The 22,480-nt window shown below is 49.0% G+C and overlaps 1 protein-coding gene across 5 annotated transcripts in view; it reads left to right on the forward strand.

Annotated features, from left to right (window-relative positions):
* Positions 1 to 767: 767 nt before the first annotated feature.
* The window catches only part of MYO18B (myosin XVIIIB), a 237,319-nt gene continuing 215,606 nt past the window's right edge, over positions 768 to 22,480 (forward strand). Inside the window, exons 1-3 of one of the 5 annotated variants that reach the window (XM_084994645.1) lie at positions 768 to 1,036; positions 16,440 to 16,575; positions 18,220 to 18,378. Coding sequence is in view for 3 of the 5 variants with exons in the window: in XM_084994642.1 (XP_084850768.1) it covers positions 16,533 to 16,569; positions 18,218 to 18,378 (198 nt within the window). In the remaining 2 variants the exon portion in view is untranslated. Of the gene's footprint in view, positions 1,037 to 1,614; positions 1,715 to 1,808; positions 2,167 to 16,439; positions 16,576 to 18,217; positions 18,379 to 22,480 lie in introns of those variants that run through there. The other 4 variants (XM_084994642.1, XM_084994641.1, XM_084994644.1 and 1 more) reach the window with 4 other exon arrangements.

Below are 22,480 nucleotides of genomic sequence, written 5' to 3' on the forward strand. Positions count from 1 at the left end.
TTTTAGGGCCACACGTGTGGCATATGGAAGTTCCTAGGTTAAGGGTCAAATCAGAGCTACAGCTGCCAGCCTACAGCCACAGCAATGCTGGCTCTACGTCTGCCACCTACACCACAGCTCTTGGCAACACCGGATCCTTAACCCACTGAGCAAGGTCAGGGATCGAATGTGCATCCTCATGGATCCTAGTCAGTTCATTACCGCTGAGCCATGACGGGAACTCCCTTGAACACTAATTTCAACACCCAGAAGAAAATAATAGTTTCCTTTGGAAAACTATTGCTCAATCAGCCATGGGGACAGCAGAGTCACAACCTGTCTAATGGTGGAAATGACTCTTAAGAAAAGCAGCTCGTGGTGTTCCAATAACTGTTGGCTTCAAAGTCAGCAAGACCTGGATTTGAGTCTCCTTAGTTGAAGGGAATGCATGATATACTTAACCTATGCAAGCCCCTACTTTTCTCTTTCCAGGTGCTTTAAGTTGGACCCGGGACCCTTTACTGGAGTGCTTGTACCTGGACAAAAGAATACAAAGAGACTAAAAATAACTGCCCGCAGGCACAGTTGGGGCAATTAGGAATAATAAGATACAAACAATAAGATAAAATAGGCGACAAACTTTTGCCCAGAGCAAAAGCAGGGTACTGCGCAGGACCCCTGCGCGAGGTACTGCTCGGGGTTGGGGGGCGGAGGGGCGGGGCGTGAGCAGACCACCTAAGCCACGCCTCCTGCCCAACCCACACACCTCCCTAATCTCATTTAAGGACGGGCCCGCCCTCTTAGAGGAGAGTACGGTAGTGCTTGATCTCCCTCCTTCCTCCCGTAGCCCCATTAAAGCCCAGCCCAAATTCCTCATAGGGCCTCTTATCAATTCCAACGGATTAAAGAATCCAAGGACCCGAGTGGGTGACACAGGTAGCGGACAAGCGCATACACAAAACACATTTTAGAGCATCCTCTTTGGCGCAGTGTTTAAGGCTGTGTCCTCTGGGGCCGGAACGACGTGGGTTCAAACCTTGGCTCTCCACTGCTTCAGGTAAGTGCGACTGTGACTCAGTTTCCCCGTCTGTGAAATGGGAGTGAGGAAACCCTACTTCCTAGGGTTATCAGCCTTGAGCATAGGAAATGAGCTCATTAAAGACTCTGTGTGTGTGACAGCAGCTGCCTCCTCCTCACACGTGTTTCCGTTCGTTGGTTGTTTACCAAGAGACACCAGCACTTGTTAAGGTTACTTTCTGGAGCCAGGCTCTCCTCCTCGCCCAAGTCCTGTGGCCTCTGGTTATCTGCCTGGAGCAGAGGCAGCAGTGCGGCTGTGCGGCCCGCCCGCTGCTGGAGACAGGGGTGGCGGAGGGGAATGTGCTTGCGTTGGGAGCTGTCCCCTCCCCTGCTCCGCGCCACCAAATATGTCCATGTGCTCTGATGGCCTGGTCAACGGCCACCCGGGGCTGCCGTCTCCTGGCCAGACCTGGAGCTCACCGGCTAATTTTAGAAATGACTTGTGGACTCAGCTGCTGCTATCACATTGGCGCCGAGGGAGGGGGAGGACAGGGAGGAGCAGGCGGGGAAGGGGATGTGTGTGTGGTGTGGGGAGGGGAGCTCCCGACATTTCTCCTCAGTCCCTGCTCTCCGGGCTTGGTGGGGTCTCCGTGCGTCGACCTGGGGAGACCCCCTTGGGCAGGAGTGGATCCTGTGACCTTGGCCCCGCGCAGATCAGGTACCTGTCGGGCTGGGTTTTGCTATGGGCCCCTTGTGAGCTGATGGGTATAGTTTTCCGGAATGTGCGTTGGGGGCTGCGGTGGCAGGACTCTGGCCTTTCTGTCTATTTTAGGCCTTTCTGGTGTTATCAGCCTGCTAGGCCTCTCTTCCCTTTGCTGGTTGCCTGCTTAGAAAACAAGAGTGTTTCGTGGAAGGATTTTAGGATAAAACTCTGGGGTGAGGGGACATTTTTAAGGATCACCCTGGACAGGACCTGGTTGCTGCTTATTAAAAAAAAATATGTATTTTTTTGAGTCATGAGATAAGCTTCACTGTGGAATCTCAGCGAGCAGACGGTGGCAGGGTTTGTTATTTTTCCTCAGTTCCCAGTGATTTCTGCTTAACTGGGTGTCAATTGATGGTCAAGAAGCCAAACTCCCTTTCCAGCACTATTTAGTATAAGCCTTGATGGTAAGAGTTTTTTATTCCATTTTATTCCAGTTTTTTATTCCAAAAGTGTGGGGCGGGGGTGGATGGTGGATGAAGGGTTAAATTTCATGTGGTGCTGATTTGATCTAAGAGGAGGAATTTTCTCTGGCACACCCGTTAGTGCACTTCTTTGAATGGAAAAGTTGCACGGGCCTTGGTGGCAGGGGCAGTGGGGACAGGGAGGGGGCTGTGCTTGCATATGGAGCTCCATCCCTGCAGTCAGGCCTCAGGGCCATGGCCTCTGTGTGGCTTTTCCATAGAGGTGGATGGAGGGGGAAGCCAAGTCCCTTCCAAGCTGCCCAGTCTGGCCTTGACACACCAGGGGCCTGGGCTTCTGTCCCACAAGGCCGGGGAAACTAGGCTGTGGCTTTCACTCAAGCAAATGCCTGCCCTGCTCAGTGCACCAGCTAGGGGTGGGGGGCGAGGGTCCTTCTGGGGTTTCCTGTGTCTGACAGGACTGTGTTCCCTTGAGGTTGCCTTGGCAACTGACTTAGGCTCTCTTGTATCTGGATAATAGGTCCAGGGTGGGCTGTGTGCTTTAGGCTGTGGATGATTTCTAGAAAAGAATGACAGAGAGAGGGGGGAGGGGGAGGAAGAGGAGGAGGAGGACCTCCTGGTCTCCTGACTTTTGAAGGGCTGCGTGTCACCCATTATAGATATTGGGTGTCACCTGCACATAGGCCTGGTCACCTTGAATAGCCTAGTTTGGCCTTTGCTGACTCTGTGACCTCGGACCAGGCTCTTTAGGGATCTGAGCTTTAGCTTTGCCTTCGAAAACCTGAGGGCCTTGGTGAGACTACTCTGGGGAAGCTGCCAGAGTTCAATACCAAGGGCAATATATCTTTATGGATGGGTTATTCTCATTACCTCCACTGGCCTGACCTGAGGGTGGGGTGGTAGGGATATGTGTGTGTGTGTCGGGAGTGGCTTTAAAAATGCAGATTCCGGAGTTCCTGTCTTGGAGCAGTGGAAACAAATCTGACTAGGAACCATGAGGTTTCGGGTTCGATCCTTGGCCTCACTCAGGGGGTTAAGTATCTGGCGTTGCCATGAGCTGTGGTGTAGGTCGCAGATGCGGCTCGGATCCCAAATTGCTGTGGTTGTGGTGTAGGCCAGTAGCTGTAGCTCCTGTTGGACCCCTAGCCTGGGAACCTCTAAATACTGAGGGTATGGCCCGAAAAGAAAAGAAAAGAAAAAAAGCGCAGATTCCTAGGACTGTCTCAGAACTACTGAACAGTCTTGTGGCGGAAGGGGCCTGGAAATCCAAGATTTCAAATGTGACAGGCGGGTCTGGTGCCCACCAAAGCTGGAGAAATGCCTTTCCTCTGTGGAAGCTGAAAAACCCCCCGGGGGCAGCTGCTTGTCACCCACCTTGTCAAAACTCATCAAAGCACAGACATAGAAATCACACATCTTGCCCTCTTAGGGTCTGATTATTGCAAAATTTCATGAGGCTGGTGTTCAGCAAGGGACAAGATGAAACGCTTCTGGAAGTTTTTTGTTTGTTTGTTTGTTTTGTCTTTTGTCTTTTTAGAGCCGCACCCGCAGCTTATGGAGGTTCCCAGGCTAGGGGTCTAATCAGAGCTGTAGCCACCGTCCTACACTACAACCACAGCAACACCAGATCAGAGCCAAGGATCGAACCTGCAACCTCATGGTTCCTAGTGAGATTCGTTTCTGCTGCGCCATGATGAGAACTACTTCTGGGGGCTTTTTGAGATGAGACCAGAAGCCCCAAATGCCCAAGAGAAACTCCCAGGACTTCCAGAGGGATGGGAACTCTGGCTGGGTCTCTACTAGGTCTCGACAGGATAGCCCTTCAGCAGCTTCTAGTTTACCTAGGAGATAAAAACAGCTGTTTGAATGGTCCAGTTTAAGCAGGTGGTTAGTTGCTATGGTATATGGTATATCCTTAAATTTTTCTAGCTAATGAATTTTATTTTTTTAGAAGTTTTAGATTCATAGAAAAATTAAGGGGATGGGGGTTCCCTGGTGGCTCAGGGGGTTAAGGATCTGGTGTTGTCACAGCTGCTGCTCAGGTCGCTGCTGTGGCTTAGGTTTGACCCCTGGTCTGAGAACTTCCACGTGCTGTGGGTGTGGCCCAAAAAAATCAAGGGTAAGTTACACAGATTTCCCACACACCCTCGTGCCCTACATTTGTAGTCTCCCCCATTATAACATTCCCCACCAGAGTGGGACATTAGTTTCAGCTGATGAACCTATGCAGATACATCATCTATCCCCTCAAGTCCCTAGCTTATATTACGGTTCACTCTTGGGAGTGTACTTTCTGTGGTTTTGAACAAATGCATAATTATATACTCATCATTATGGTATCATACAGAGTAGTTTCATGGCTCTAAATATCCTCCATGCTCTGCCTGTTCAACCCTCTCTCCCCCAACCTCTGACAACCACTGATCTTGTTACTGTCTCCATAGTTTTGCCTTTTCCAAACTATTATATAGTTGGAATCATACAGAATGTCATCTTTCCAAATTGGGTCCATTCACTTGGTAACATGCATTTACGTTTCCTTCATGTCTTTTCATGGTACCCTTAATATTTAAACTATGTGAAACTGAATTATTTGAAAAATGGAAGGAGTCAGTTTGAGACAAGTGGAGGGCCCCAAGTGCTGTCACATCCAGCCCTAACTGTTCACAAATGGGGCTGCTGAGGCCCAGAGAGGGTTAGCAACTTGCCCAAGGACACACAGCTTTGCAGTGATGGCACTGGCCTTAAAACAGCCCCTGCTTTCAAGTTTGGCATTCAGGGCAGAGCCTGGGGCTCCCCATTCTAGGAATAATAACTGAAATCTCCCTATTCCTCCCACCCCCCAAACCTTCTCCATCCTCATCCTCCAAGCCTCAAAGGAAAGGATTAAATCTCAGCTCTAGTTTCAATGAAAATGAGCTTTATTACACAAACAGGGTATCTCATAACCATCAAGGCAGGTGTTGACCTCTTTCTCTCTCTCTCTCTCTCTCTCTCTCTCTCTCTCTCTCTCTCTCTCTCTCTCTCTCTCACACACACACACACACACACACCATTCATTCTGAAGAGCCCAGAGTCACCATCAGCTTCATCTGAATCACCCCCCAATCCCTGCCCTGGCATGACTCACCCAGCTCCATAATTTTCTTTTCTTGCTCTGCTTCACTGTGCTCCTCCCTGATACTTCATTACTTTTAAAAACTACAGTTTCTGGCAATAAACAAAAGATCTTTGAGAATCTTTGAGGTGGGTTTACCAAATACATGGCCAGTGCTCATGCTCAGGGAGGCAAGAATTTCCAGGTCTGGGATCCCAAGGGAATTTATCTCTGCCCATAAAAAGACTTCATGCATTTTCAGCTGTTTCTTGGGTACCAGCTGGGGTTTGAGTTTCAATTTCATGGAGTGCAACTGGATTAGCTGTTGAGTGGAGAGAGAAAGAGAGAGATGGTTGCTTAGTGGGATTAAATGTCTCCTTCACGCTGGATATTGCTTCAAGTTTGGGCATGAGTGCTTAGCCCCATTTTACAGATCAGGAAGTGAGATTTAGCAGCTTAAGTGACCCAAGGTCATGCACAGTGAAATGAAACTGGGACTTGGTGCCTTTCTGCTAGAGACTTGTTTATTTAGTCTGGTCTAATAAACAACAGGAACTAAGAAAACCCATTAGGCAACACTGCACCACAGAGACAGATAACAAAGCCCACTCAAACTCATTGCCTCATTCAATCCATTGATAATCCAGGAGGGGGACATGATACTGTTCCAGTTTTATCGAGACGAAAACTGAGAATCAGAGAGGATTAGAGACTTGCCTGGAGCCCCAGAGCTCTGAAGTAGTGATGGGTCTAGGAATTACTTTTCTTCTTATTCATATGTCGGCAGTGGGTTGGCTCATTTTCTCAATGCTTTCTATGTCACATTGATTGTCTAAAGCAAGATTATCTTGCCTTTTTTTCCCCTTAATGCTCCCCTCCACTTGACATGATTCTTCCAGGCCAGGGTTTCTCAGCCTCCACACTATTGACTTTTGGGACTGAATAATTCTTTGTGGCCGGGAAGGGGCTGAGCACTATAGGATGTTGAGCAGCATCCCTGACCCCTACCTGCCAGATACTGGGAGCACCCCCTCTCCAGCACTTTTTTGATAATAAAATGTTCTGTATCTGTACTGTGCAGTACAGTAGCCACTAGCCAGATGTGGTGCCTCAACCTTGAAATGTGCCTAGTGTAACTGAGAAGCTGATATTTTAATTGAATTAGTTTAATTTAATTAATTGAAATTTAAATAGCAGCTAGTGGCTGCTGTATTAGCACAGCTCCAGGTAGCAACCCAGCAGGGGTAGAAAGATGGCCTTTCAATGGAACAATCAAACTCTAAAAGCAGTCAGGGAAGGAGTTCCCATCATGGCTCAGAGGAAATGAATCTGACTAGGATCCATGAGGATGTAGGTCCTATCCCTGGCCTCGCTCAGTGAGTTAAAGGATACAGCTTTGCCATGAGCTGTGGTGTAGGTCGCAGATGCGGCTCAGATCCTGAGCTGCTGTGGCTGTGGCGTAGGCCAGCAGTTGTAGCTCTGATTCGACCTCTAGCCTGAGAACTTCCATATGCTACATGTGTAGCCCTTTAAAAAAATAATAATAAAATCAGTCAGGGGAGCCTCCCAGCAGAAGTTTGACTAACCTATTGCTTCACTGTGGCAGGGGAAACACCAGACTGAAAATGGCAAATACTTGGCATAGGCACCACTTCTAACCATTCCTGTGCCTGTGGCAGACATTGCTAGTTGATCGCTGCACACTTTCTTGCTAGTTGAGCCATAGCGCTGGATCCTTCTCAATACAATACTCCAGGCAGCCCCCAATTACAGATTGGTTGATGCTGGCATTCAAGAGAAACATTATTGCTTATGCCTGTACTAGGCCAGGAGGTTTATTTGTGAGTTCTGGCATTTCATCAGGCTGTACGGGGGCTGGCAATGCGCATGTAGCCAACCTGGGTCAGTGGGGCAACCACAGATATGGAGAGGGGAGAGGCAACAGGCCAGAGGAGCCAAGTTTTTCTCTTTAATTATTTCTCTGAGAAACACTCATAGCATGATTTAGGGATGGAGGAAGTGGGTAAGGGTTGGGGAGGGGAGGTGCTCACTTGTCAAAGCCAGCTGATGTGCAAAGCATTTGGAGCTTTTAATTGAGCTGGGTACATTATTGTGATTTACAAAGGAAATTATATATTTAGTTGTTCAGACCAAAAATATGTATTTGGCCATCTCATATATATTTGACTTTCCAAAAGTCACCTCATTCACATCACAAGACACTTTATCATTTTCAATACTTAGGAAATTCCAAGGGTTTTGGGAGCTGTGAGTCCCAAATATATAGACAGTGTTCAGAGTGTATCTGGGTTGGTGAACATGGGAGATTCAGGAAGAGATGTGCATTTACAGGTCATTGAAGCTCTGAGTCCCTCCCTGCCTCCCACACCACCTTGCCCATTCTTCTCTTCCATTTGGCTGTTCTGAGTTATATCTTGTTTTTGTTTTGCTTTTATAGGGCCACACCCGCAGCATATGGAAGTTCCCAGGCTAGGGGTCAAATCGGAGCTTCAGCTGCCGACCTACATCACAGCCATGGCAGCACAGGATCTGAGCCACATCTGTGACCTACACCACAGCTCACGGCAACGCCAGATCCTTACCCCACTGAGCAAGGCCAGAGATTGAACCAACGTCCTCATGGATATTAGTCGGATTCGTTTCTGTTGCGCCACAAGGGTTAACTCCCTGAGTTTTATCTTTTTATAATAAACTGGTGATCTAGGAGTTCCTATCATGGCTTAGTGGGAACAAATCTGACTAGTACCCATGGGGATGCAAATTCAATCCCTGGCCTCAGTCTGTGAGGTCAGGATTGTAACGTTGCCATGAGCTGTGGTGTAGGTTGCAAAGTCAGCTTGGATCTGGCTTTGCTATGGCTGTGGTGTAGGCCAGCGGCTACAGCTCTGATTCAACCCCTAGCCTGGGAACCTGGGAACCTACATGTGCCATGGGTGCAACCCTAAAAAGACAAAAACAAAAAAACAAAAAAACCCAAAACCAAACTAAACCAAAACAAAAAACCCTGGTGATCTAGTAAGTGAAATGTTTCTCTGAGTTCTGTGAGCTGCTCTGCAAATTTATCAAAACCAAGGAGGGGCTCATGGGAACCTCTGATTTATAGCCAGTTGGTCAGAAGCACAGATAACAACCTGGGCTTGGAATTGGTGTCTGAAGTGGGGGGTCTTCTGGGACTGAGCCCTTTACCTGTGGCATCTAACCCTAACTCCAGGTAGACAGATGCAGAATTGAGCTGACCTCTACACATACACCCTGCCACACACACACTGGAACTGGGCCCAGGACTCCATCTCAGTTCATCAACTGGGGAGGGACCACTGCAAAAGGACGTTGTCATAAAGTCAGTAACGACGGCTCAGGTGTACAGAGGGCTGGTACTCACACCACCCCCGGAAAGTGGGCAAGAAAGACCAGCACCCCCATTTGACAGACAGGAGAGTTGCGGCTCAGAGAAGTTTGGCAACAGGCAGTGTGGGGCCCAGGCTCAGATGTGAGAGCTACAGGACTGACATCTGCCCACTGAAGGGCGGAAGCCCCCTGTGCTCACTGTGGTCAGCCTCTTGTGGAGGGAAGTGTCTTCTTGTTCTGCAGAGAAAAGTCCAGGGCACTCACAGGGGAAGGAGTGGAACCATGAGAAATTTCTCACCTATGAAATGGTTGAAGGCTCCAGGTGGGAAAATTGGGGGTGGACCCCACAAGTGTCACATGAGATGCCATATCCATCACTCCATAGAACAGACCTGGGGTCTGCACGTGGCCATCCTGGCCAGGAAGCTCTCTGGGTAGGAGGAAAAAGCAGCAACCCCTGGGCACTGGGAAAAGAGGACCCTGGTTGTTGCTGTTAGGAGCTGTGGGCCCTCAGCTGAGTTGCTTCCCTTTCCTGCCCTGCAGATGCTAGGATGGGAGAAAGTGGGTTTTGTGGCCTCTGAGGGCTTTGGAGCTCTGGTTTAAAAAGAAAGCTATTTGAGCAGACCCTGAATGTCTTATCTAGTAGTGAGCTCCCCAGTACTGGATGTGACCAAGAGGGCACTCATTGATCCTCCATCCAGGAAATTCCTCGAGAGTGGGCTGGGCCTCTGAAGCTTTCTGATGGAGGATGGGACTTGGTAGTTTGTCTCCAGACCCTGCTCTTCCTCTTTTGGCCATCATTCTCCATCTCACTGCATCCGTGGCATATAGAGGTTCCCAGGGGCAAGGCCGGGGATCAAACCTGCATCCTCATGGATGCTAGTCAGATTTGTTAACCGCTGAGCCACAATGAGAACTCCTCTCTTTTGTTCTGTTAACCTCCCTCCCTGCCCTCATTCCCCACTCATCCCTACTCCCTGTTCTCATCTGGGTTGTGTGTGGCCTGAATCCTCAGCCAGTTGCTGGCTGTGATCTTCTCTTGCTTGGATTAGAGGAGGAGGGCTGTGTGCTGGGCAAAGTCCCTTTTCACTACCACTTGACACTTTGATCACCAAACCCAAGGTCTTGGTGAGCTTGGCTGGACCATGTACAAATCATGAGTGAATTTTTTCCATTTAGCTTATAGACGGCAAATAGCAATTGTAAATCATTCCCTCCTTCTACACTCAAGGCAGACAATTAATAATCAGTCAGAGTACTCTTTTTTCTCTGAGCTCAGACAAAAAAACTCAGAGTCCTTCCCATGTAACACTCCAGACAAAACAACCTATTTATCAGGGTTGATATATGAATTGAAACTTACTTGTCCCCTGGCAGTATTGGTCAGGGACCTGATAGGAAAGAGCTTGACCTTCTTGTTGAGTGACCTCAGGTAAGTGCTTCAAACTCTCTGAGTCTCTGTCTGCTCTATGGGAGTAATGCCAACTACATGGTTGCTGTCTTGAGAATGAAATGTGATGATAGGATTTTAAGATAATTAAATACTAGGTCCAATAGGAATTTAAGGGAGCTGGGGACAGTTTAGGTATAAGATTTCTATCTCAGTGCTTGGCACATAATAGGTTCTCCCTGGTGAATTATTTTGTTCTGGGTCCTAGGCTGGGGTCTCCAGGCCAACTTTGACCATGGAGTCAAACAAAAATGAAAAGATGATTGAAAGCAGTTACCACTAAGCATGTGAGTACGTGGGTATCCTCTTCCCATTTTACAATTGAGAAAACCAATCTCAGAGAACTTCCTGGGCTCCTACAGCTCCCAGCCCATGTCTAGTGGCAGGACATGAATTTGGGCTATGATAACATACTGTCCCCTGTGTGCAGATGCAGACGGCACAGGGGACATCAGAGATTCCTGCCACAGACTTGCTGGTGACTGCCCGCTCTATCCCTCCCCAGCCACTCTCCTAATCATTCATCTATTCATCCATTCAACAAATATGTATTGAGGGCAAAGTATGTGCCAGGTACTATTCTAGGCTCCAGGGCTACACAGGTGAAGAGAACAGATGGAAATTCTGAACCTCATAGGGGCCATGTTCTGCATGCAGAGTCAGAATCTAAACAAAAAACATCAGCATGATGAAGTGCTCTGGGGGAAGAAAAGAGCCAGGCAGGCTGATGGGCCATCCTGGGATAGGGTGGGGTGCAGTGGATGGGCCACTGAAGCAGTTTAAATAGGATGGTGACAGCAGGATCATGGAGAGAATGACCCTGAGCAAAGACCTGAAAGAGGTGAAGATGTGAGCCATGCCAAGGGAAAAGCATGTGAAGCAGAGGGAAGGGAATGTGCAAAGGCCCTGAGGTGGAAACCTGCGTGAAAGGGTGCATCCAGGCCAGTGTCACAGAAGTGAAGGAGCAAGGGGGAGAGGTGTTAAGACAGGTGCCCCTGAGGGCCCTGAAGGCCACCATAAAGGCCTGGGAGTTTGTTCTTTGAAACAGGTGAAGTCATTGGAGGATGGGCTGCTGGATCAGGGCTGGACATTGCAGGGTGAGTGGAAAAGTCTTGAGGGCCCTATATGGTCCCTCAGACCCAGTATGTCTACATGGAAAACTGCTTTGAGCCATCCTTGGCTTTTGGGGGTTAACTTTTCCTTTCACCAGCGTCCCTCACCCCTGAGGGAAGACTTGAGATTTTTATCCCATGAATTCAGAGCATCTGGGGCCTCCACATGGGCTTAAAACAGCAGCTGATGAAGCAGGTGTGAGTTTCAGGCCTGCATGGGAATGTGGCGATAAGAACACTTGCTTAAATTAAGGCTTGACAAACCTACCTCAATAGGATTGGCTCCTGGCCCTGGGTCAGTGGAGCTGGCTCGGGGCCTTTGAGGGGCTGGACACCAGGAGTAAAGGCCCGAAACTGAGCTCTCTCTCATCGCCCCCATGTGCTATGGCCCTTTGGGCCCGCCAGCAGCCCTGCTGAGGACAGCCGAGGCCCATCAGCCAAGATTCCCCCTCAGACCTTGAAGCTGAGGGCAATTCTTGGGAAGCAGCCATGGACCTGGCCAGGCCTGGGTCGGATGGGAAGTGCTGGGGGGAGGAGAGTGGCCAAGGCAGCCACTGCACGTCAGACCTATTCATAACCTAGGCTTGGCTCCCCAGGCAGAGCAGAGCGATTCTGGCTCTGAGTCACTTGGGGCCTCTCCAGTGTCTCCTAAGGGGCTGAGTGGGGAGGGGTGTCTTTGGCCCCCTTCTCTTTGCCCTGCCCCGCTCCCCAGAGACCTGGCCTCCTGCTCATTCTCCAGTTTTATTTACTTCTCACGTGCTTCTGCAAGCTGGGGAGCCCACGCTATTCGGGTTTCTTCCTAAAGCAGGGACTTGGCTGTTTGCGCTTGAACATGTTTTCAGGGTCTCCCCGTGGGCACGAGACCTCATCAAAGATGAAAAGTTCCTTCTTGGTCTGTAGCTCTTGAAATTTCATCCTTGCCAGGCCCTGCGAGCACTGGGGTGTCATCCATTGTGGTGCTGGTCAATGTTTAGTGCTGGCTTGGGGAGCAAAAGCTCTCCTATGTGGTTTTGGCCGGTTTCTGTGGCGTAAACACGCAGGGCTGATTTCAAGCTATCATGTGACATCACCTCACGTGGAGTTGGAAAGCCATGGGCTACAGGGGGCTCTCGCGAGATGATAGGAGTTTGCTGGTAATCACCCCACAGGGAGTTGGAAAACGAGGGACACGGTGCGCTCTCGCGATATTATGAGAGTAGGCTTGAGGTCATCCCTCAAAGCCCAGGGCCACAGTGAACTCTCGTGAGATGAAGGGAGTAGGCGTGCCATGGCCCCACGTGGAGATGGAAAACGGGGCCGCGGTGGGATCTTGCGAGATGGATTAGTCTCACTGTGGCCCTGAGAGATGCGTCTCACCAGCTTTCCGGAAGAGCAGCTTGTGGGTGCCGGTGAGGCAGGGTGGTGTGAAACGCTGCCGAAGGGGTCTTGCTATGGAAGAGGCCCTGAAAGCAGCTACTTAGAGAAGGCGGGGGACTTTGAAAACTCCTGAACGATAGTAACTTTGACAGTCTGGCCTAGGGGGTATCTTCGGGGGGTGGGCGTGGGCCGCGGGGGCTGAGGCGTCAATGAAGGACCCTGCTCCAAGCTAGAAATGAGAGAAGTCAAAGGAGGAGGAAAGAGGCTCATCCCCTCCTCGCCCCCCCAACCCCTTCACTAAGATTTTGGTGCAGTTGTCCCTGAGTATCCCCAGGGGATTGGTTCCAGGAACCCCCAAAGATAGCAAAATGGATGCTCAAGTCCCTTATATAGAATGGTGTAGTATTTGCATGTAACGTATGCAGGGCCTCCTTCATATACTTTAAATCATCTCTAGATTATTTATAATACCTAATGCAATGTAAATGCTGCTGGCAGTTATAAATACAATGTAAATGCTATGTAAATACAATGTAACTGTAAATAGTTGCCTGGCCGCAGCAAATTCGTTTTGCTTTTTCGGAATTTTCTGGAATTTTTTCCCCAAATTTTCAATCCACACTTGGTTGAATTCATAGGTGCAGAACCTGTGTATATGGGTGGGTGGGCTGTATTTTATTCTGCTCTGCATTTTCTGTGTGGAGTGCTTCCTTATTTGCCCATTTTGGATAGCTGGTGTGTGGGTGTGGGTGTGTGTGTGTGTCTGTGTAGCCAACAAATGCAGCTTCCGTTGTGACTGCAAATGCCTCCCAAAGGAGCGTGAGGTGCTCGCTGCAGGTGGGATGGGAGATGGTGCAGCCACTTTGAAAAACAGACATTGGGGTCATTTCTTAAAAAGTCAAACATAAAGGTAGCAGGCAACCCAGCAATGTCCCCTCAAGAGCAGTGGAAACACATGAGCACACCAAGATTTAAATGACTATTCATAGTCCCATTATTCATACATGGCCCAGAGTGGAAACAACCCAAATGGTCATCAGCTGGTGATTGGATAAAGGGGATGTGGTTTATCCATGCAGAGAAATGCTGATATACACAACAATGTGGACAGACCTCAAAAGCATTATGCAAAATGAAAGAAAAGACCACATTCTTTAGGATTCCAATTACACCAAATATCCAGAAAAGGAAGTCTCTAGAGGTTAGAGAGTAAGAGTGATTTCCTGGGGTTGAGGCAACCCCTCAACAGCAGCTGCACTGCTGGGTTGTATGCTAACTTTATGTTTGACTTTTTAAGAAACGACACTGTCTGATTTTCAGACACGAAGGCATGAAGAATCTTTTGTGGGTGATGGCATTCTGGTGATGGTTGCAAAACTCTGTAAATTTATTTTAAAAACTGTTTCTCAAAAAAAACAGCAAAGTGTATGCTTACCATGTGTGAATCCTGTAGCTGGCATAGCAATAAAGCAGTTTTTTATTTTTACTTTAATAATTTAATCTTTTACTTTATTACTGACACCTGGAGATGAGGCTGACCGGTTCTTTCCACTTAAGGGCTCAGTAATTTACATCCCCCCCCCCCAGCCCGACATTGCCATTTATAGTATGGGAATAAAGGAGATGGTAGGCTCTCTTCAGCACGTTTGTACAGACACTGGCCTTCTAGAAAGTCTGATGGTGGGATGAATAAAGCTCTTTTAAAATGTTTCCTCAACATCCTTTTCAGTGGATTCACACTATTCTTTCAAGTCAGCTGCACTCTAGTTTTTTCAACCTTCTCTAGTTATTGGACACTTAGGTTTTTAGTGCTGCAAGCAACACAGGGATGAAGTTTCCTGGTTGAGTATCACTTCCTCAAACTTGTGGAAAAGCCCAGAAGAGGCTTTGTAGGTCCAAAGTTTTGAATGTTGGTTAAGCCTCTCAAAATGATGCTAAATAAGCTTAATCTTTTCCCCAAACTCAGGGTCAATGAATAGTCATGATTTTCTATGCTTTTCTCATTTTCTCCATCCAACTGTGGAGCCAGCAGCTCCCTCACAAGAGAAATACCCATTCTTCTGTGGTTTTGGAAATCCAGATAGTGGCTGCCCCTGGGGAATAGTTACTAGAAGGGGGCACAAGGGATGGTCAAGGGGCTGGTAATGTTCTTCTTCTTTTTTTTTTTAATAAAGATATGATTTAATGCAGTAACATTTGCAATCTCAATTGTGTAGCTGGATGCATTTTTACATGTGATATACTTGTGTAAGCAGCACTTGGTCAATCTAAATAAACCTAGGGGGCAGTAACCCAACAAAAGCCGGTTATTTGGGATTTAAGAATTGCAACTCCAGGCACACAGGTTCTGCTAGCAGCGCGAACAGGGCCTTTTAAAGGCAGAGGGGGAGGTTTCCACTGTAAAGAATTTTAATTGGAGTTGGTGGCCGAAGCTGGTCTTAGCTTGACGTGACTGAGCGCCAAGGCTGTCACTAGAGGGAAGTAAAAGTTCCTGACTGGGACAAATCGCAGGTGTTCTTGCAGAGTCTATGTAATATGTGTGGTTTGGACCAGTTGCAAGTTTGTGGTTGTACTGGGTAGAAGTAGGGGGTGGCGTGTGTAAGGTCCACCTCCTTACTGGCCCACCGGCTCCATTTTAAAATCCCTTGACACAGTGACTATTTTATATCACATTTCACAACTTACATCAAGATACAGGGGACACTCCTATTGCCTTAGGAAGTTCTCTTCATGGTGCTTCTTCCTAGACGAAAGCTAACAGCTCTTCCGGCCCCCATCTCTATAGATTAGATTTGCCTGTTTGTGATTTTACTTATAATATCTATTAATATCTGTATAATATTTCTGGAATAGATTTATAAATGAAACTATTTAAATCAAAATTGACTCTTAATTTTAATTAAAAATTTTGCTTTTTATAATATAATTTTAAGATTAAAGTTATATTTAAATTTATTCAATAATACTTTAATTTAAATTATATATACATATTTGTGTTTTTAGGGCTGCATGTGCGGCATATGGAAGTTCCCAGGCTAAGAGTTGAATCAGAGATGCAGCTGTGGGCCTATATCACAGCCACAGCCATGTCAGAGCTGAGCCAAGTCTTTGACCTACACCACTGAGCAGCAACACTGGATCCTTAACCCACTTAGTGAGGCCAGGGATTGAACCTGCATCCTCATGGATACTACTCGGGTTCGTTACCACTGAGTCACAAGGGGAACTCCAAATTTAATATACTTTTATTTATTTATTTATTTATTTATTTAGTTTTGTCTTTTGTCTTTTTAGGGTTGTACCCTTGGCATATGGAGGCTAGGGGTCTAATTGGAGCTACAGCTGCTGGCCTACGCCACAGCCACAGCAATGCCAGATCCAAGCCTTGTCTTTGACCTATACCACAGCTCACGGCAACACTGGATCCTTAACCCACTGAATGAGGCCAGGGATCGAACCCGCAACCTCATGGTTCCTAGTCAGATTCATTTCCACAGTGCCACAACGGGACCTCCTTAATATACTTCAAATAAAATCATGTTTGTATTTTAAAAGTTTAAAATGATTAGTTTTCATGTGGTCAGGGTGCTGGTTACATAGTTATGTTCTGATTGTGTTTGTCAAGAAAAAGAGTGTCAGGGGACAAGGATTTCAGGGCACTGTTCACTCCATGTCCAGCAGCTCCATGCTGACCACATTCCTCCTGGATGTAGATGACAGTGAGTTGTGCCCAGCTATGTGGTCTTGGTTCATGGCATTGGTTGGGGTGGGAGCCAGGCAATGCCCGTGTGCTAACCTGTCTCTCTCTTCTCTCCCCACTGTCTCCATGTGTCCGTCTCGTATCCGTCACCTCATGCGCTGCGTGTGTCCATAGAGTCACATTCTGTGCTGTCTGGCAGAGAGCTCCATCTCAGTCTCTCAACTCATCTCATCTCATCTCATCTCACAGTCCTGACATTGCCTCAGCATGGCCATCTCATCACGCCTCGCCCTGTGGGAGCAGAAGGAAAGTAACGCTCAGGGCTTGGGCTGCAGCCGCAGGGAACACCCGGACTCTCCAAGGATAAGTCACAGCCCTGGTGGCCAGGCAGCCTCCTCCCACCTCAGGGATTCTGCCATCCAGAGCCTCCCTGGGGGCATATACAGACCCCTTCCATCTTCTGCCTGGGGTAGCCATGGCTGCTCCAGCTCAGCCAGGCATCAGTGACTGTGCCTTCCTTCCCTTGGCTGCTTGGTCATTGCTGGTTCCTCAGCAGGTGGCAGAGGAATGAGGGTAGACCAGCTGTCCTGGCTCCAACCTCATGCAGCTCTGATGAGTGGGGAAGGTGGAGGGGAGAGCAGGGCGGGGAGGCATAGCTGTTGGCAGGCAGGTCTATGCTATGGGGATGCGTTTCTGTGGTTCCTGCCTTCTGTCACCATGGAGAACTGAAGGCGGGCCCTCCTTTCCAGTGATGCCTCTTTTCCCTTTTGTATTTCTCACAAGATTCCATGAAGAGCTGCTGCTTTCTTTGATGCCTGTGAGCTCCTCCACCCCTCATCCCATGCTCGTGCACATGATTTGATAAATCGGAGGCTAAAGGGTAGAGGGGTTGAGAAGCTTCTTTCTGGCTGTCTCCTGGCTGCCTCTGTGGTTTCTGTACATACCGAGAGGGAGAGGTGTGGTGTAAGTGTGAGCCCAGCCTCCTGTGTCCCTTGCTTCTCTCCTCATGGGGAGAAGTCTGCCTTATCTCCTGGCCTCTGCTTTATCTCCTGGCCTTTCCTATCTCCTTTGGATGCTCCTTTTATCAGTGCGCTACAGAGGTCCCCTTTTATCAGTGCCAGCCTGTGAATAGGACTTTGATAAGGAGCTTATTTTAAACCAGCATGTAGCTTGCTATAAAAAGCACTTTTTAAAAAAATTTTTCAAAACTTATGTGCCATCACAGTTATGCTGGTTAAAGATACTCTCATGTTCCACAGCCAGTACCAGACCCAAAGATCGCTATGGCCGATGAAAGAGTCTCAGCTGCAGCTCAGGTCCAGCCAGCTCTGTCCTGGACCATGTTTCTGGTGCTTTAAAGCCCAGTGTTGTGGAGCCCCTGGCTGCCCGGATCCTGGTTTAAAGACCATCAGGAAGGCACAGCATGGGGTCAGCTGAGTGGGCTGGAACCCTAGGGCTGGATCCTTCCAAACCATGTCTAGAAGCCCTTCCCTCCCTTACTGTGCTCCTGGCATACAGAAAGTGATTAGAATGATGGATGAATCACTTAATCTGGTATATTAACTGTAAGCTGAAATGGGGCAGGAGAATGGTTCCCTGTGATCATCTCCTTGGAAACCAGAAAGGCTCCTTTTGGAACAGGTCTTCCCAGAGGTGGGTCTGTCCCACACCAAGGAAGGGAACCAGTGGCCTTGATCATCCAAGCTCTATCATGAAACTGTCCGGGCAGAGATTGCAGTAACTAGAGGGGCCTCTGGAGCTCGTGCGTTCCACTATCATGTGCTGTCTTGAGGCTTCCCAGAGCCCCGCCTGCTTTGCTATGACCTCTCACACATGGGCTTGCTCATGTATGTCCTCTGGCCTCCTCCCTGGCTCCATCACAGGCTCTTTAAAGGGCAACTTGTCCTGCTGGTTCATTCACTGAGCTTTCTCTTTCCTTGCTTCTGCAAAACAGATTCGGGAAGAGGACAAGAGCCCTCCACCATCCTCGCCCCCTCCCCTTTTTTCTGTCATCCCAGGGGGCTTCATTAGGCAGCTGGTCCGGGAGACTGAGAAAGAGTCCAAGGAGGCAAGGCGGAGGAAGCAGGCAGCACTTGCCTCTCCGGAACGGGAGGTAAGTGTCCACAAGAAGGGCACCAGGTAACCTCAGTACCATCGTGTCCTGTGAGCCTCCTCTGAGTCACCCGTCACTTGTTTTTATTCCTGCCGTCCCCACTTTGAGGAGTGTCCTACCTTCAGCATGATCTGTTGAGCTCCTATGCATCCTTCAAAACCCAGTTCAAATTTTAATTTCTGGAAAGCTTTCTCATTGCCTGCCGTCCTCTAATTCCCACTCCACCTGCTATGCCTGCCTTGATTGTGGTCAGCATAGTAATTACTTGATCATATAACTCATTTGACTAGGAAGTCCTTAAGAGCAACTCTTTCTTATTGGACTCTGTATCTTGAGCAGCTTATAAAACCTGGCCCATAATAGGCCCATAGTGAATTAAAAATTTTTGTTGAATGAATGAATGATATCAGTTGATGTATGATGGGGATCATTTTACCACTACTTTTGTGAAAAGAGAAACCTAAGTATTAGCTCAGGATGTATAGTTAATTCACTTTCATTTAAGCAGAAAAGATGTTCCATTGGTATTCACTGGTTATTGCTGTGTTGGCTGTTAAAATATAACCCTTCCACCATACCAGGTGGTAGATGGCCATGGCCTCAGGTCCCAAGTGCCATCCTGCTGTCATGCTCACCTAGGCCCCTTCCCTGAGTCCGTCAGACTGGTCATAAGCCAATAATGAAAGGATTACTGCTCGGCACAGGTAGGCACCTCAGGACCCTGCTCCAACTGGCATCCCTTCTGATCACTTGATGTCCATTTAAAACCCTTGCCTGTTCTGAATAGAAGTGCTGGATGGAAGCAGTAAGTGAATGAGGTGCAGTCCCTATGCTTTACCTAAGGACCTGCAGATTTATCCCTGATGGTGACCCATGCTGCCTTTGTCCTTTTTCCCAGCTCTTTAGCCAGGGCACTCTGGCAGGAGGATGAGGCTGGACCCCAGGGAAGTGGGCTTGGAGCACAGTGCACCTTGGGCATATTCCCACGTTAGCAGAAAGGGCGACTCCTTGTGTCTCAGCTACACCTTCTTGAGGTGGGGTGAATGCTGCAGTGCACAGACACTGAGGCTAAGATCTGGTAGCCTCAGGGCCTGAAGTTGGCCTGAGCCCAGTGGCCACCTTGGCTCTGCCTCCCACGCCCCTTCAGCTGTTGTTTGCCCGGCTGGTCCCCCGTGTGCCTACACTTCTCCAATCACAGTGACTTTGCTGCGTCAGGAAAGTCCTCCAGCAAGTGAACAGTGGCAGCTGCTGAAACACCCCTGCCAGGTCTTTGTGGGGGAGGGTGACAGGGAGGACAGGCTCTGTCCCCACCCCTGCCTGACCCAGGCTTATGTGGGGGCCAGAGTCGACCCCCACAGGCTGCTGTGGGCTATGATGAAGTGTTGTCATGCACCGTTCATCACGAGACAGGATTTACTCTGCTCAGGGGCTCTTTGATGCTCTGAGCAGCAGTGGTGTAGATGGGATTATCCCCACTTACCAGAGGTAGAGATTGAGGTTCAGAGAGGTCAAGGCCCTTGTTCAAGGTTGTGATAGTGGAAGAGCCAGGGGGGAGCCCAGGGGTCCTCCCCCTCTGGCGAGCTGCCTGGGAAAGGGCCAGTCTGGGGAGTGAGGTGGCTGGTGTGGTGGCCACAGAGGCCTGAGGTGGAAAGGGTTCTGGGAGTCTGAAGGCTTTGCTAGTGTCTGTGCACAGGTGAAGAAGCAGAACATAGCAGAGGATGGGGACAGGCTGTCACCGCAGGGACTGGATGGAGACTCTGAGCAGGATGGACAGGTCTCAATCCACAACAGGTGTCTGGACCACGGGCCAAGATGTTCCTGGGTCTGGAGCAGGGCAGCCTCAGGACATGTTCCTGCAAGGCAGCAAGCCCTGGCTGGGTCCTGCCAGTGTGATTTTCTTGTCCCAATCAATAAATAGCTCTGGCCTCTCTCTCCTCGTCCTAGCACAGCCATTTGATTTGAGCCTCATATAATCCTTGCAAGGAGCCATTAGACCCCATCACCATTTTGCAGGGATGGAAAACAAGGCTCAGGGAAGTGATTTGGTTTCCCTAAGACCACCCAGCCAGTGAGGGAGGGCAAGAGGCCGGAATAACATGGGGGCAGGAAGCGACCTATCTGAAATGTCAGGAGAGCCAGGTTCTAGCTCTGGCCCTGCCACTCTGTGTGGTCCAGGCCAAATCCCTTGCCCTTTCTTGGCCTCAGTTTGTTCATCTCTGCTGTGAGCTTCCTCTTGGCTCCAGTGATTCTCAATGTGCCCCTTCCCCCTTATACTAGGAAAGCTGCAGAGGGGCCTGAGAGCTTGTGACTGAGGAAATTCTAAGGAAGAGGGCTCACGGGATGGAGGGTGGAGGTTGGGCTGCGTTACCTTGTTTGGCCCATCCCTGTGTCTCCTTTGTGGGGGTTTGGTTAAAAATAAGGCACTGACTCACTTTTCAAAATGGATTAGACAGTGGTGAGATTTGTCAGGTGCAGCCAATCCCCTGTCCAAGGAGGTGTCCTGCCTGGGCCCAGAAGGTCAGACTGAGCCTCCAGCCAAGGGTTTCTCAGCCCTGGCTGCATGTTGCAGTAACCTGGGGGAACCACTGCCCAGACCAACTGCATCAGACTCTGTGGGATTGGAGCCAACATGGCAGGATTTTTTTAAGTTCCCAGGAGATTCCAGTGAATCCCAGGAAGACAGGCCAGGCTGTCAAAGGCACCGGCTGCAGGCTCAGGCCTGTGTGACCTTTTTTTTTTTTTTTTGTGGTCTTTTTGCCTTTTCTAGGGCCACACCCATGGCATATGGAGGTTCCCAGACTAGGGGTTGAATCAGAGCTGTGGCCGCCAGCCTACGCCATAGCCTTGGCAACACCGGATCCTTAACCCACCGAGCAAGGCCAGGGATCAAACCCGCAACCCCATGGTTCCTAGTTGGATTCATTAACCACTGAGCAATGACGAGAACTCCATGTGTGACTTTCTAATATGGGTTTGTCTCTTAGATGAAGCCTCTTAACCTCTTTGTGTTTGCTCACTTATCCGTAGAATGGGGAGAAGTTCAGAACTTACTTCCTAGGGTTAAGTAGGATATTGCATGATGGTGATGGAGGAGCCATTGCAAGGATCTATAAATGATAGCCATCATTACTGTTATTGTCATTTCTACATAGACGAAGATTGAGACTGCCCTGGAGGCATCCACCACCTAAACAGGAGAGAGACACATCAGAGCTAGGCCAGGATGTGGAATGGAGTTGTTGTTGCAAGTAGTGCACCAGTGCCAGGGTTCTGTGACTTCATGGGTCCATGAGTCAGTTTCTGATGGAGGTGGTGAGGCACAGATTTGCAGAGGAGGGGGCACCAGAGCTGGGTATAGAAAGATGAGTAGACTGTGGACAAGTGGAGAGGGGACGGGGCATTCCAGGCGGCAGGCTCAGCATGAGCAAATGCATGGAAGCTGGGAAGTGTCAGGCGTGGCAGGAGATGCCTGGTGTGGCTGAAACTTGGAGCTGAGCAGGGCCGGTGAGACCAGATGGAGGTGGGGACTCCTCTTCCAGAACTTTGGGTGGCAGGAGATGGCATTGAATGGTTTTCCTGGAAGCTCTGGTCAGTTGCCAAAATCTTTTAATCGGGTTTTATTATTATTTTTTATCTTTTTTTTTTTTTTTTTTTTTGTCTTTTAGGGGCCACAGCTGGGGCATTTGGAGGTTCCCAGGCTAAGGGTCTAATCGGAGCTATAGCTGCTGACCTTTGCCACAGCCACAGCAACGCCAGATCCGAACTGCATCTGTAACCTACACCACAGCTCACAGCAACGCTGGATCCGTAACCCACTGAGCGAGGCCAGGGATCGAACTTGCAACCTCATGGTTCCTAGTCGGATTCGTTTCTGCTTGCGCCACAACGGGAGCTCCCTGATCGGATTTTAAATGACTGGCAGCACATTGAAGGGATACCAGCTCAGTGGCTGTGGCAGTAGCCTGGGTGAGAGAGAGGGTACCTGGGTTTGGGAAAGGAGACTCAGATGTGAAGCTTTGCAGGTGGAATCAACACAATCCTGGAGTTGCTTTGGGGGCAGGAGGATGCGAACCCTAGCCCCCCAGGCACAGCTGTGTGGGAG

The sequence above is a fragment of the Sus scrofa genome, chromosome 14 (genome assembly GCF_054392235.1).
Source record: "Sus scrofa isolate SSC_HxYL_T2T_F1_AM1 chromosome 14, Sscrofa_HxYL_maternal_Yorkshire_Landrace_v2.0, whole genome shotgun sequence".
Taxonomy (NCBI): Eukaryota; Metazoa; Chordata; class Mammalia; order Artiodactyla; family Suidae; genus Sus; species Sus scrofa.